At 36.6% G+C, this 16,391-nt stretch overlaps 1 protein-coding gene across 3 annotated transcripts in view; it reads left to right on the top strand.

Moving 5' to 3' along the window:
- The window catches only part of LOC124166355 (leukocyte tyrosine kinase receptor-like), a 550,686-nt gene that overhangs the window by 266,816 nt on the left and 267,479 nt on the right, over positions 1-16,391 (top strand). For all 3 annotated transcript variants that reach the window (XM_046543833.1, XM_046543832.1, XM_046543834.1), the window contains exons 4-7: positions 2,540-2,670; positions 4,501-4,635; positions 8,103-8,267; positions 11,847-11,977. In XM_046543833.1, coding sequence (XP_046399789.1) covers positions 2,540-2,670; positions 4,501-4,635; positions 8,103-8,267; positions 11,847-11,977 — 562 coding nt within the window. The remainder of the gene's footprint in view (positions 1-2,539; positions 2,671-4,500; positions 4,636-8,102; positions 8,268-11,846; positions 11,978-16,391) is intronic.

The raw sequence follows: 16,391 nt of genomic DNA, 5'->3' as shown, positions 1-16,391 counted from the left end.
TTCACATCGAAAATATTGCTGAGGTACATATAGGAGGCGATATCTTCATGCAGACATGCATTTTGACATTTCTCAAATGCAGTTGTTTCCGACAATGTTCGTAAACAGGTAATATCGTATACGATCAGTGATGGTAAGTAATAGATTAAAAGAAATCGGATTACTTGGAGCGATTACGTTTGCAGTAATTTTTGCTTCTAGCGATTACTTTTTCCAAAATATAATTCTATTTGAGATTTACTCCTTACGGTGATAGAGGAATCGTGCTCGTAATCGACGATTACTGACTTTACTCATTTACCTTGGCCTACAGATGACTTCGAATCCCCGAGTCCCATAATTTGCTTGTTTTAGGTTCAGCCACTCTTATGTTGTAGGTTACTTGTAGTATGATGGTTACAAAATATTACTCTCCATGTGTTGTAACAGCACTTATAATTTCTATATATCTCAAGTGAAATCGAAACTTTAGTCATTTCTATGACTCAGTTATTACACATTTTTACTCCAATATTCGACAATTTCCAGGTGGAAATTCCAGCAAGATGTAATTGTAATTTTAACTGTAATTTTACTGATTACTATTTACAATCAATAATTTGTACTCGTAACTGATTACTTTTTGTACGAAGTAACTGTAATTGGGCCCGGTTACTTTTTCTCAGTATCAAATCTTTCATCTCGGTGAACACTTTAGTTCCTACGTTAGTAGAGACTATTTACGCCCATTGTTCTCTAATTATGCTTGAATTTTGACATATTTTTCATAAACTACCTCATAGGATAATTTAAAATGCTTTTTTTTGTTAACTTATATTCGTTTATTTTGCATCGATTCCAATTAGTTCAATTGGTATTTATTTCTTCGCTGCTTTGTTTTTTAGCAATTATTTATGCAAGATTTTCCGCTTCAATATCGGCTTCATAAAGTCTTCGCCCCTGCTAACAGATAGTGTGCAGGTTCGAATCCCACCCGAGCGGGTTTGGCTATATGTGCATTTTTAACAGGTTAATCATCCAAATATATTTTTTTAAGTATAAAAAATTGTACTTGTACCAACTTAGCAGCAATGCACAGAGAGTTAAACATACTGCCCATCGATAAACTCATCAAATATGTTTGTATATTAGAAAACTATTACAATAATGAGTTACCCACTACGGGAGACAAAGTGTTCAACGTCAATCTCAGACATAATTTTTAAATTGTACCAAAGTTTTATTCTGAATACGGGAGAAAAATAATATCTGTTCAGAGACCAAGCTTGTTGAACCTATTGCCTAAAGATATTTGAAATATCAAAAATATAAATGAAGTGAAAAAATAATGTAATGGCTATTAAAATAAGTTATCTGAAAAATAAACTGAAAAATATATATAATGATAATAATACTAATATTACAATAAATGTAATCAATTTGATAGAGGACATCAAAATGATAAGTCAACACAGCAGATAAAATTTCTAAAAACTGGCGCAGCTGACAAGTACTAACGAACTTAGCAGGGCCAAAATTGTAACGATTATTTATAAAATATACATAATTAATGAATATTAGAAATTATATTTTTGTTTTTACATTTTCCTTTTAGTATTTTATGCTGCATTCATCATACACAATGGGATGTTAAATTTCAAGTGTCAATAAGTGCCATAATTATTGCTATGGATACAAATCTGAGACAGGAGTCTTCATAGCCATAATTTCTCCTGATTAATAGCTATAAGAAAATAATCTCTAAGCATAAACCTCATTCAGTACTACTTTTTTTGACGATGCTACATTGTGTGATTGTCTCTTGCCGAGCGCCCAATTCACAGGCTCTAATTTCCGGGGTGATGTTCTATGTTTATATACATTTTTCTGCAAATTTAATCTGAGTCTGTTTCTGCTTATGAATATTTTCTATTATCATTTTCCTATTGCATTTAGTATCGGTCAGCGAAGGCTGTTCACAAGGCTGTATTAAAAATATATGGATCAATATAAATGATTCATTTTTTAAGCTAAATTCATAAAACGTCCTGCTTAGCATTGCCTTATATTCAATAAATATAACGTCATAATATAACGTCTTCTGAGGTGTCTAATTTCACTGTTTTCTTATTTATATTAGCCAAATCGATTTATATTTCTTGACCTCTATTATTGAATAATGATTAACGTCTTGAAGTATAGGTCTGAGAACGATATGAAAAATCATCTGCAAACGTTTCGATATATTTTTGAAATGAAATATATCGAAAAAAGATGATAAATATATCGATTTATTAGACATATATCGAAGAGATATAAGAAATACTTCGCAAGCAAGCAAAAGGAAAGCTAAAAATTTTGCACATAATTGTCAGACCTATGCTCGGACGCGTTAATAATCACTTATATTAGTGTATATTTTTGGCGATGAATTGAACATCTTTATTTTCCTAATTATTGTTATTGTAATATGGGGAGTAATGCTCTACCTCAGTCTTTTGACATCTAAATCTTACAAGACAGGGGAAGTTTTATTGTTTCATTTTTCCTATTTTCGCAGGTGGGAGAGGCACAATTGCACCTTGGGCAGGATAAACCAAGAGTTCCACGTGATGCTGGAAGTCATATCGGGAGGGAGGGGGCCGGCTCACTTCGCCATCGACAACATAAGGCTCAACCGTTGCTTTCCAGGTCAGTGCGTTTCGATTTCATTTCACTTCGTCCGTTGCCCGCGAGTGGCACGATGGTAATTTCCCGATATTGCGGTCTACTTGCATCGAGGAGGGGAACGCGAGCTTATCGCTCCCACTTAAGCTGTTTGCCTCCCCTCAATGGACGTCTGGAAGTGTGCAAAATGCACTCGAGTGGTGACATTCGAGTACCCACGTATGTGATACCGAGTTCCCGGTTAGGTAATCGAACATCCAAGCTGATTGATCTTCGCGTTTTTTTTATTATTTCCATACCTCTTCATTCTGACTAACAGTGGCTTCAGCCGAGGTGTATCTAGTTTTTTTTTCAATGTTATAATATGCAAACATTATTTCATTTCTATTGGATGGAGTTATACATAAAGTAGTAATACATATAGTAGATATGCATAAATAGTTTAGCTAAAGCTTGTAGCTGCTCTTTTCAAGGTTTCTTTTTTTCTTTGAATTTGAATTGCATTTACAAGGAGGATTCGAAAGCTTCGAGATTCATAGTATACGGGAATCTTTTGAGATTTGGTTTCGGAATCGATAAAATATAGTATTCGTCCCATCTCCTCTTATAAACCTAAGGTTGTGACAGGCAAACGGTACGCTCATATTTGAGATTAAGAAAAATACACAAACATTACTGTTTGAAATATTCTCTTTATTTCAATATAGCTTGTTAATGTAACTTATTATGTAATTAGGATGATTTTCGAACTTCTTTCCTACTGGTGCGATGCTCATTTTCAAGCGATGATTAGCGAATGACCAACTATCGGCAAATCGGTCTTCTTGACTTGAGCCCAAGACTTAAATGATTGAGGCTCCGTAATATACAAATCAAAGCGAACGTGATGATATTCGTATCAAAAATTTTGTCTATTTTTTTGCGTCGGGGAGGAGGCACCTACCCCCATGTCCGCCTCCGAAATCCGCCAATGACTTCAACAGTAGTTGTCACTTTCCTGGTATTTGCCTCGTAAGAAAATTGAAGTAGGACATTGTAGCTCCAAGAAAAAATGTGAACTTCTGAGTATTTAAATGAATTTTATTTGTTGAATACCAGGTTATAATCCAAGTAAAAAGATAAATTACGAAGGACGATTCTTGATTCAACAGAGTAAAATACATTAGACCAGCACAAAAATTGCCATCTGCTTCACATTTAATCATTCAAAGAGACCTTTTGCGCTTGGCAATGGATGGCAATGGATAAAAAGATACAAATACAAGACGTATCTGAAAGAGCTACTTTAGTTGCTAGCTCAAGCCAGGTAACAATTTCAGCGGTAATTCTCTTCCTGGTAATTCCCTCAACAGTTCCGTTCATGCTCTGCAAAACTTCAAATAAGGTTTAGGCTCTGAACAGGTTTTTTCAAATTATTTGCTAATACATATTTTTTTTAAACTTTATCACTGTGTTGAGACAAAAAATATGCTCTTGGTTTACTTCTTGATTCCAAATTCAAGAGAAGTGTATTTTCTGTGAAAGTAAAACCTTGAGCCAGCTCCATCAATGGTAGCTCAGCTGGCAGTGTCCGAAGCATAAACGCTCAACTCCAAGCTTGGAGGATAGGAGATGAGCGTTAATGCTCCGGACACTCCTATCTGTGTGGATTCGTATTGTTGGGCTACTAGATTAGCGGATTTGATTCGGTGGGCGATTGTTGAGCATCTTTAAAGTGGAGGTATCACTTTGTTTATCATTTATATAGTTATGGGGAAAATTACATGGTTTAGGGGCTGTGAAATGGACTGTGATATTATTTGCAGCGATTGCTAGTTGTATAAAATATTAATAATTATTTTCTCCTCAATACAGAGATACCGGTGGACAACGGGTGCACAAGCGTCACGCAGTATCGATGCTCGGACGGTCTGTGCCTGGATCGAAGCCGGGTCTGTGACATCGTGGCGGACTGTCGATACGCTGAGGATGAAACCATTTCCGACTGTGGTGAGTTGGGGAATTCCCTAAAATGATAAAATGTGACCATTATTTTTCCTCATTTTTCCAATTTATTCTGTGAGAGAATTTTTAAACCAGAAAATCATTGTCCCTTATCGCTTTAAAAGATTGTATATTAATCCAGTCGATTAATATCATTCAGGTGGATTGTAAGGTACATTTATTATACTGGGATACCGTTCCTTAAGCACAATTAGTAATATTAAACTTTTATTTAGTTGCACAAGATGTGTGAAACATTTATTGGATTGGAAACAAGATACTTAGCACTTTTCCAAAAAGTTTTATTTTGGCACTACGCGTTTCAACCGCTAGATCACCATCTGGTACATATTTGTTTATTGTTTGAAGCCATACCTATTACTTGGTATATAATTCGTCAAAGCTACCGTAACTGCAAGAAACAGATAAAGGAAAATTTGAAATTAGCAACAGTATATATAAATCATTAACAACAGTATAGATTATCATAAGTACAACAAAAGTATGTGAAACAGCAATATTAACTGAAATTTCAAATAGGAAATCTCATTTACTAATCAACTTTTTATAAGCACATCGTAAGTAAATCCACAGACTCAAAAATATGTATGATGATTGGCAAGTAGTCCCACAGTTTAGATGTGTGGTTAAATAGCTCGGGGTATTGGCTACAAAAGAATAATCTTTTGGGGTCAGGTGAGTATTGTTGAGGCAGACAACATAACGTATAAAGAAAGCATTGGGGTTGTTACTTAACCAAAAGGGAATGGAGGAACTTTGCTAGTTTACAACAAGGCATTTATTCATTACATTTATACCTTGGATGAAACTCAGCATGAAAAAAAATCGTTTGACTAAACTGGAATTTACGTTTTCTCCCCCTTTCCTCTTTTTGATAGAAAGAAATCAATCTACTCTTGAAATTAGAATACTAATTTTGATGATAGTTCTGGAAAATCCTGATAACGATTTTCGTAATGATCGACTCTCAGATTGATAGTATGACATTAATGAAGCATGGAAATTACAGTATTGGAGCTTGATAATGACATGTTAAGGCGAAACCTCGTTTGGAAAAAGAAATAGGTTGATAAGATGCACAATATGATATTTCTTTACTACGTGTATATTTCTTAAATATACTCGTAAAATACAAAATTCGTGTAATTGGTATCGTAAATAATCTGTAGCTGAAGAAATCGGAATCGATTTACTTGAATTCGGAAGTGACGGGAGTAAATGTATTGATGTAGGAGATACTAGGCGTATCTATGATATTTTATGAATGAATCTTCACCCGGCTATATTTCATTGTTAATAATGCACATGTGTACGATAAGACAAGTTTTCAAGTTAGATATGATAAGGTTTCAAGTACCAATTTCCGATGCCATTTTTAAAATATTTCTTAGTGTTTATGGATTTTAGTTTGCTTCTAACATCAAGTCGACCGGTTCAAAAATTCATTGCTTTAATATTTAGAATTTTTCATATTTTTTCATTTTAGCTGTGTGACTGAGTACGGGTGGAAACTTTCACTATTTTGAGAATTTACGATTTGATGAATCTTTTACAAAAAAAATAAGTATCGTAAGCTTAATTACAACTCCAATATATAGTTTTGCAGTTGCTATGTGCTCTATAAGATAATGTCTTCGTATATTACTTCTAAGCACATAGGCGGATCCAGGGGGAGGGGACGAGGGAACGTGCCCCCCCCCCCCCGACCCTTGAAAATATGCAAGATTTTTAATACGGCCCCATTATCATTGCGTTCGTTTTGTATTACTAGGTATCCTTTTGCTCCCCCCCCCCCCCCAGAACAAAATCCTGGATACGGCCTTGCTGGTGTCCTCCCAGAAAGAAATCCTGGATCCGCCCCTGTCTAGGCACTATATATTTGTTCATTCAGGGGACTTACAAAATCAATGTAAGGAAAATTGGCATACATGTTCTAAATGAGGCCCAATTTTAGAAGTCAGACAGCTAAGTGATACTGACAAATATATAATGGAACGGATCCTTCTTCGTCATATTTTAAAAGATGTTCAGTAAATGAAGAATGCAATTCGTTGAAGATCAGCATGAAAAGAAAAAATTAAAGATGCCTATCTACTCTTATAGATTTCCTATGAAAATCAATTAGAAATATTTCATTTACATTAGAAATGAGTGGTTGTGAAGCCGAGAGGTACAAGTGATTTCTTTTTTCTATGCAGTGTAAGGTAGAGAAATTAGTTAAAGAAAACAAACCAGATCAATTAGATATTTAGTTGTGCATTTCATTTTCCACTCAATGTCAGCACAGAACAGAGACTCACTCGTATCCGATGGCAACCAAGTTTTTGTGTATTTATGCTAACAATTAACGTTACCTAAAGCCTGAATCACACGATCATTTTCTTCCGTCGCGAAAAGTGATCACTTGAGCGATCGCTTTTCGCGACCGAATAGCGAAAATATATAGCGTGTTAGTTTATCTATGTCGTTCCCACGATTGTAAAACGTTCCTCTACAATCGTTCCATACGGGAATGCGTTCTGATTGGCTGATATGGGGTTTTAGTGACGGAAAAAGCGACCAGCAGGGTGATGAAAAAGTGATGGGAATCCTCATCAATAGAGAGATCGCGAAAAACAATAGGATGGTTTCCTATTATTTTTTATTGCATAGATATAAAGATTATTACTCCTGGAGTGCGCATTTCACGCTCTTAGATTTTCGAATGACGATATCTATTTTTAGCGATTAAACGAAAAGAGAAAAATTTCAAGCGCGCGAAAACGCGACGGCTAAGTAGGAATGATGGGAAAAGTCCGTGTGACGTATTTCTGGTTCCAGCTGTCGGCGTGTGAGGTGACCTTGGGCCGAGGCTTGAGCGCTGATACGATGCAGGCTGCTCGCAGGTAGCTGAGTACCCTGATAGCAGGTAGCGCTGGGCTTAAATAAGGATTATTATACCCTTATCAAACGAAGTAAACTTTCCGAACTTAGGTGTATTTAATGTGTGATTATTAAGAGATATTTCCCTGAGCTCTTTGCCTCATGCATGCATAAGTAATCTCAGACAATGTAAAACTCCTATCTACTCGTATAGAAACTAGGTCCCTGTGACGTCACGTGGAGTGGAATCGCATGGGCGCCAATCTGGCCTTTTTCCAATGAGGTTAAAATTGACTATTGCCATTCGTCTAAACTAGGATTTCTAAAACCAAATAATGTGTATATTTTAAATACACCAATGGTGGGTAACGAATCGCAATCAATGCCTTTCGTTTTCTTTGATGAAGGAAACTACCGTTTTGCCGGCGAGTAGTGATCACTTGGAAATGACGGATAAAATGATCGTGTGATTCAGGCTTAACTTTGTTGAGAAACATATCACTTGTACCCTTCGGCTTCTCACCCTCACGAATGTGTTCAAATTGTGAGAGATCTATTCATCCAAAATCTGTCTCTTTATTTCTTCACAGCCAAGATGCCACCTTACAGCCGTTGCACTTTCGAGGACGGATGGTGTGGTTGGTCAAACGTGGAAGACAAGAAGCTCAAGTGGACAATACAATCGGGCCCAACACCCAAGGACCACACGCAACCCACTGGGCCCACGGCAGACCATACCTACGGAAATGCCACTGGTACGCTGAAAACCTCGCTTCAAAATTTAAAGCTTTGATAGCCAGTCTCTAATTTAAAAGCCTTTCTAAAAAATCCGACCATTTCTACTAAATTCATACATTTTTTAAGACATTAGTGACAAAATTATACATATCTTTTGGAGAGAATTTTAATTAAAATGAGCTATACTTCTGTTTTTGAAGAAAAATGAAAAAATTGATCCACAGTTCATCAAATACATAATATTTTATTTTTATTTTCAATTAGAACTATTGAATTCAAGTGAATCATTCATCATCAAGAAAAAAATAAAACAAAACAGTTTTACATGTTATATTACGTCCTTGGCAATCTTCAGATAGATTTACAGGGCTTAATATTACGTCCATAGCACGGAAAGTGTTAATATATGCCTCACTTCCAATATTTAATGCCTCTTAATATTTTTTTTAAAAGAAAGTATGTAGAAATGTAATTGTAATTATTACATTTCATTATCACTATTAGTACTATCATTATATATATCCAATCCCTAACTCCCGAACTGGACATTTTTCCAAAATTTTGGATTTTTTTTGCAATTTTACATCAGTAAATAGAAAGATGAAACACAACTGCCATTTTCAAGACTCTACCATCTAGTGTGTTTTATATGCAATGATTCATCTAAAGAGAAATTCTAGGTAGATATCCGACCATACTAATATCACGGCGGAAATGTTAAAAGACGTTCAAATCCAAACAGACGTAATATTACGTTTCCCGCTAATGTACAAAGTTTCGCGAAAACGTAACATTATGTCGTTAGCACACAAAGAGTTTCAGGTTTCGCTCTATACAATTTAAACAACCTATTTTTCCTGCTAATAGGAACAAATACTCCACGTTAAAATTAACATTCAATATTTTTATTAATAAATATTTAATAAAATTTTTAAAATATCCTTGCAAAATGCGTCAGCCTAGTATTTACGAACCGAAGGATGAATGGCAGCACTTTACAATCTTTTTACGGTATTTTTCTAATTTTCAGTGTATTTTTTTCCTAACTTAAGTACATGAACTCTTAATTAACGACGCAAAAGTATGGTGATAATTAATGGCCTAGTACAGTGCCCTAAACTGATTATCGGGTGATCAAAATTTCCAATTCTACTCAATATTTCATCGACATTACCCCGCAGGATTCACTCAGACTAATTAATTACTCTGTCATATTATTTTACAATAGACTCTTGATGCTTCACTGTTTAATTGTTAATATTATTTTGATTGGTCAATAAATTTAGGGGAAATATATGCTTTTAAGCAAGGATGAAGGACTTTTATCACTGTAGCGCAGGAGGTTACATTAGTACCTGCAAATAGATTTGAGTACCCGCTGCCGCTTTTCTGAGAATTGTCCGCAATTATTGCCGCTGATAGGTATTGTGATGATTGGTTTACTCTTGATGGAACGCGCAACAACAGCTACAACAACAGCGGCGCTTGCATTATCACTGGATTTTTGCTGCGGGCGTGTTTCCTTCGAAATTCCCTGTGATCGAAATAGACTATATGCAACTGCTGCAAGCAGGAGAATGTGTGGCAAAGAAGTTAACATTTTATTTGGAAGTAGAGCACTTAAATAAGTTGACATTAGCCAACAGAAAGGAGTTTGTGACAGAAATATTGTGATTTAAAGCATTGACGTCATGGCAAAACTAGCAGTGCCGGAACGCACTTTCCTTAACTTTTTTTAGAAGTTAAATATTTCTCTCTGTATGTGTTTTCATTGCAAGTTATCATTAACATTTTATTACATATTTGTTTTGGTTACGAATGTATATATTTGAAAATTGGAAGCAACAAAATTGATAAAAGTGATATTTTTTAATTATGCTTTTGTTAACCAGTGCCGGAACGACGTACCGGCGCGTTCCGGCACCATAACACCACTGATTTAAAGTAAACGAAATATTTCTTAAGGTGCGTTCTAACTGACCTTCCCATTAATTCCCATTCCCATTCCCATCATTTGAATTTTCGTTTCTCTCATGTTATTCAAATTCTTAACGCATCGTTGCGTTTAAATGGAGATTTTGGATAACCCAAAGGTTAATTTTACATATTTACCCACATCTTAATTGAATTAATGTGTGTATGCATTTTATGATCCCAATTCATAATTTTTTATAGTTTTTATTATTACTTACTTCTCGCGATTTTTCCATTTGCGTCAAATAACATAAACTGCGATATGGATGCGCATAAAATTAACGTAAATATTATTGGTATTAATATATATGTTTGTATTTGCTTAAGGATTAGCTATAGAGCCGTGAATTATGAAAGTGCTTATCCCAATATAATTTCGAGGGTACCGATTTTCCATTACATAAAATAAATTTCCCGCGGTTGAGCTTTAAGCCACCGAGGGCATCCACCGGATTGCGGATGGTTGGTCAATCCTTAAATATAGAGGTTAGCTGCGATGTAGTGGAATTTACTTCTCGAATAAGCAGTCGTGGACAAACTTGAACTGCAAAAAATTAATATGAATATTATTTGTATTATTATATTTTTGTATTTGCTCAAGGATTAGCTTTAGAGCTGCCAATTGGAAAAGTGCTAATCCAGAAATTATTTTCGGGGTACCGATTTGTCATTACATAAAATAGCTATATGTGATTATTTTTATTTTGCATGCATGAAATAAATTATAATATTAGTGCTATTTTAACATATTGCTATACTTCTTATACTACTAGCAATTAATAGAATGAATTAACAGAAGTCTATCAATCAAATTAATTTTATAAAAGACATTTCTTTCTAAAGGGTGAGTAATTATTAGAAAATTGCATATGGATCGATTGCAAAAGAAGTGGGGGAGCTAGTCTTCCAGGGTACTTAGGCCAAAGGGTCCATTGTGCCAACCACCGGTAATTGATCACCCATAGAGACCTATGTCCATTGTAAAGGCCAAGAGGTTCCCAATGGGAAGATCTCGTTCCTACTTGGGCTCTATAAAAGGTGAGCTCAAGTGTCTATATCGAGTACTTATGATTGCTGGGAACTCGCATATTACGGTTACACGGTACATTAACACGCACGAGTTAATGTACGTTTGCATGAATGATTTTGGTGGACCGGAACGGAACGTGTTCGAATGCATGAACCAAAGTAGAACAGGTTCTATTTTCTGTTCACACGTTCATGCATTTATATGTACATTTTGGGGTGGTCACACGGTGAATTTTCTCGTTCATTCGCGCGTTCATGCATTCATGCATTAACTTGTACGTGTTAATGTACCGTATAAACAAGCCTTAAGATGAGTAGTTTTTTCTTCTACCATCTCGCACCATCTACGCTTGCCGGAGTCTCCAAATCCCAGTAGGTGGAGGTGTCTTATTACGTAATAGTGTCCAGTAAGCAGGCCTACCACCGTTTTAAGTTGACTTCTGTTTATAATAAAATTACATAAGATAAATACATGTCACTTTCGATATATCTCTCGTGGTTTAAAATTGCAGTTCCTATGATATTTGAATTGATATCTGTATCGTAAGATTAAGATTTCATTACCATTTTTTTCCTCTTCTCGTCCTGTCCAGGTTGTTACGCCTTCGTGAGCATGTCCTCTGCGGCTCCTTTGTCCTCGGAGGCTACGTTGGAGAGCGTTACCTTCTACTCTCCTCCGCCATACGTGAGGAATGCCTCGTCGCCTTACCACAAGAGCTGTCAAGTGAGTAGAATCCTCAAGCCAATTGCACCACACTGAAGTGATCGTAAATTTATAGTTTTCGAGTCTGATGGAGATTTTTTTCTTATTTGAAGCTGGTTTTTAGCACCTTGGGTTACGGGATATTTAAATATAGTAAACGGCGTGCCTGGGTAGAGGTGCAGACCCGACAATTACATTCTAGGACTAGTAGTGCCCACCCAGGTTGACCTTCCTGGGCTATGGGTCGTTACCTTGTTACCTGTCATGTCGTGGCCCAATCGCGAGAAGCATGTGCCAATCGCGAGAAATGGTCAGAGAGGATTTGAAGGATATGGAATTAATTGTGGCATGCCTGCCACTGTTTTGCAAAGGAGACCCACTGTAGTGGGGAGACAGGGAGGCTAGCAGGGGCCCAGCAAAGAATTAAGGCTGAGGGGGGGGGGCGCTAGGTGTCACTAATACTAGGAGGTCTGGGGGTATGGAATACCCGCCAGGGTAAGCGGGAGGTGTGAGATTATTAAATTGCGGAATTTTAAGATAAATGGTTCAAAATGGTGAATGTTACGGCTGTCTGAGGGTTATTTTATTCATCCTTACACTATTCTATGAGTAATATCAATCCAAAAATGGATTAAATTTAAAAATTCTCTGAGCTCTGGTGGGGGTTTTATCCCCCGAAATCCCCCCTCGCTGCGCCACTGGTGGCTTGCTCTTTGTTTATGTCTTCGGTTACGTGGATTGGGTATTTTTGGTCCGTTTTTCTCGTTTTTTGCCCGAAACTTTACGCAATGTCGAGCTACTGCGCTTGGACCAAGTCTAAAATGTGTATGCAGAGATTCTGTGTAGAACGCTCCACCCCGATTCCCTGTGGCACTTGGTACTTATTATATATGTAGTACAAGTATATGGTGTAGTAAAGTGGAATATAAAGTGTGACTGCGCGAATATTGACAGACTCACATGCTACAAACTTAATGTATAAAGATTCTCAAGTCCACCGCTAGAATTATTGTCGCTCCTCACCCATTAAAATCGTATTTAAAAATCGCCACTCACGGCCTTTCAAGGCAACGATTTCCACTTTTCACGAGAAAACGGCAGTAATACTCAGTTGAGCCAATAAATCACATAAACCTTACATTTAACGCATGCGAGACGATTTTCAACTTAAAAAGATCACTTCCACTGCTGTTAATGGCGAAAGTCACACTGATCGAGATACCGCTGCCTAGTGGCGCCTCCGAATAAAACGCGCGCGAAACTGCAGCAGATATAAAACGCTCAACCGCCATGTTCTTTGTTCTCTTTTATTGGAGTCCCCTAGGGTTTAAAAAATTGAAAATACGTCCTGATTTGGGCGGACTGCCTTCGGTTTAAATATGATTAAAAGGCTAATATTTAAAATATAAATATATTCTCTCCTCATCAAACATAATGGTACGACCAATCATAATAGCAACTGAAAAAGTATTCCAAAACACCTATCGTATGCTTTGAAATTGTCTAAGCTGACGCGCCCAATTGACGGACATCTTCATCATCCTTACAGAACTCTAGGGAAAAAATAATGACGAGGGTTATCGTCACCCGCACGCGACGTGTTGACGCTTGCGTTACTAATTTAGCATTAAAGGAGCAAGTTATTCTCTTAAGGGACTACCTTGTGGAAGCTCCATTACTGGGACGTATTTAAAAGGGGGTGTTTCGGGGGTTATCATCATTATCATCATCATTAGCAGTGACGTCATGGCAAAATTAGCAGTGCCGGAACGCACTTACCTTAACTTTTTTTAGAAGTGAGTGATTTTTTTATTTCAAGTTACTATTTACGTTTTATTACAATTACTTTTTATTTTGGTTACGAATGTACATATTAGAATTGCTTTAGGCACCGAAATTGATAAAAGTTTTATTTGAGCATCATGTCTCTTGTTACTAGTGCCGGAACGTCATTCCGGCACCACTGATAATTGGTCAACAATCCGAAGATTGGTTGGACTCAGATCTCTTCTTCCTCTCCCCTATCCGCTATCCGTTTCATAGCTACGCCCCCGTAAATATTCCCTCGCGTAACATACTGGAAACGCTGCACTTTTTATCGTAACGTCTCATCATGAATCTGTTTTTGGTCATAGAAATATGATAACAAAAAAACGTGCACATTCATGCAAAGACAAAACTTGACATCATCATCATTATCCAACAATCATAAGATATGTTTGACGCTGCTCTCCATTCCTATCTCCTATCCGCTAGCCTTTTCATAGCGACGTATTTCTTCTCTTTTACATCCTTTATAACCTGCCCTATGTAACTCATTCGGGGTCGTTCCTTGCCCTTCTTCCCTTCCACCTGTCCTGCAATTGTTTACATCAGGCCATCATGTCTCAGAAGGTGGCCAGCTAAGCTGTCCCGTCTTATGCTTAAGATTTTCAGATGACTTCTCTTTTCCCTGAAAGCAGTATGTTCATGAAGCTGAAAATGATATATAAGCTTATAAAATAAGGTATGGGAAATAACCGAAGACAAAGCTCTATATGTTGGAGTTTGCGGTGGTTTATATTGAAACCATTTAAGGCGTTTTGTGTAGGGTAATTTTATTTTCAAATGTATGGAAATTATTTCGAAACTAAAAATCTAGTGGAATTTCAGGTCGACCTTTGAGTGGTCACCAATATATATTTACTTTATTAATTTTTGTATCCAATTAAACAAAGTTTTTTACAAAATTCGTTTTGTTGTTTGTCATCTTGTCCGGGTCAAATCTTCCGACTCAATTTTAACTTACATCACGATTACCTATGATTAATTATCAAGGTAGGTCAGAACCATATGGAAATGTAATATTCTGACACTTTTAGTATAATTTTTATGGTATCTCGATTGTTATTCAGAATTTAAAATTAAGGTTTGATATATCCATGCGGAAGTTTCATATATCCATGATAAAAACTATAAATGATAATCACACACTTTAATTCTCAACTGCCGACCATGGTTTCAACATATTATGTCCTTGAAAATGACATATGATGAAACCATGGTCGTAAGTTGAGTTGAAAATTAAAGTGTGGAAAGTAGCATTTGCAGTTATTATCATGGTTGCCCCTTTAACACTAAAATCGCGTGACAAGGGCCAAGCTTTCATCAATTTTAAATCCTTGAATTCTCCGCTCAGGCGTGGACGAGCGACTGCATTTTTCTCTAGTATTTCGCCGGAGTTTTCGGAAAAGGGCTCGTACTCATTAATCAATTCTGTCGTAATGCCTCGAAAGCACTGCGTCATAAACGCGAGCGAGTATTAATCCTCGTCTTTGTGAAGATACTGCGCCATATCTCCCACGTCAAAGCGTCCATGCAGTAAATGGACTGCGCTTAGCACTTTTTTATTGGCCAATCTCACTCAGCCAGTGATTTTTAATGATCCATTTGTCTTCGCGTTTTAAACCTACTTTGAAGGAAATTGAGCTCCCTTTCAATTCATTTACCGTTATCTCATCATCATCAATATCATCACTGGTCAATAATCCTAAGTTTGGTTTGACGCAGCTCTCCATTTAATTCTCCCGTCAGCTAATCTTTTCCCACCTACGTATTTCTTCTCTTTCACATCCTTCTTTACCTGCTCCATATATTTTATTCGAGGTCTTCCTTTTCCGTTCTGGCCATCCACTTGTCCCTAGAGGATTGTCTTCATTAGGCAATCATGTCTCAAGATGTTGCCTATAAAGCTGTTCCGTCATCTTATTAAGATTTCGTGAGGATTTTCTTCTCTTCTACTCTTCTCAGAACTTCCTCATTACTTACTCGGTCGATCCATTTGTTTCTCATTCCTCCGTAGCACCACAATTGAAAGCGTCTATCCTCGCTTTGTCTGATGCTTTGTGCTGATGTGCCTCACTTCCGTATTCCATGTGTAGGTATTTATTTACTGTTTCTTTACTTCCATTTTTCTCGCTGCAAGTAGGACTCTCTTTTGATGGAATGCTCTCTTTGCTTGGGCTATTCTGCTTATAATTTCTTTCTTGCTTCTCCCGTTATCCTGCATCCCAAATATCAGAATTGATCCACCTCTCCCAGTTTTTGCTTCCCTATTTTAAGGTGAGTCTAGACTTCTTCTCTTCTACTGCTTACTAATATCTTGTTTTTTTTTGTGTTTATTTTTAGCTGATGTTTACCCATTTTCGTACCCATAATCTCAGCTCTTTTAATTCTTCCCGTCGCCGTAGTTAAAAAATATTTCATTTAAATTGAAAAAATTTTGAAATTGTTTCATTTAATTGACAGTAAGATTGACTGCTGATTAATCAGTAGGCAATGGGTACTCGGAAATTTCGAGCAGTAAATATAATTACATGTTGCATTAGATAAAATTGAGTTTATAAATGCACGATATGGAATTGAAAATCTCCTGTCCATGACATACACCCTCATG

This window comes from Ischnura elegans, chromosome 10, assembly GCF_921293095.1.
Source record: "Ischnura elegans chromosome 10, ioIscEleg1.1, whole genome shotgun sequence".
Taxonomy (NCBI): Eukaryota; Metazoa; Arthropoda; class Insecta; order Odonata; family Coenagrionidae; genus Ischnura; species Ischnura elegans.
This window is presented reverse-complemented; position numbering and strand designations above follow the sequence as displayed.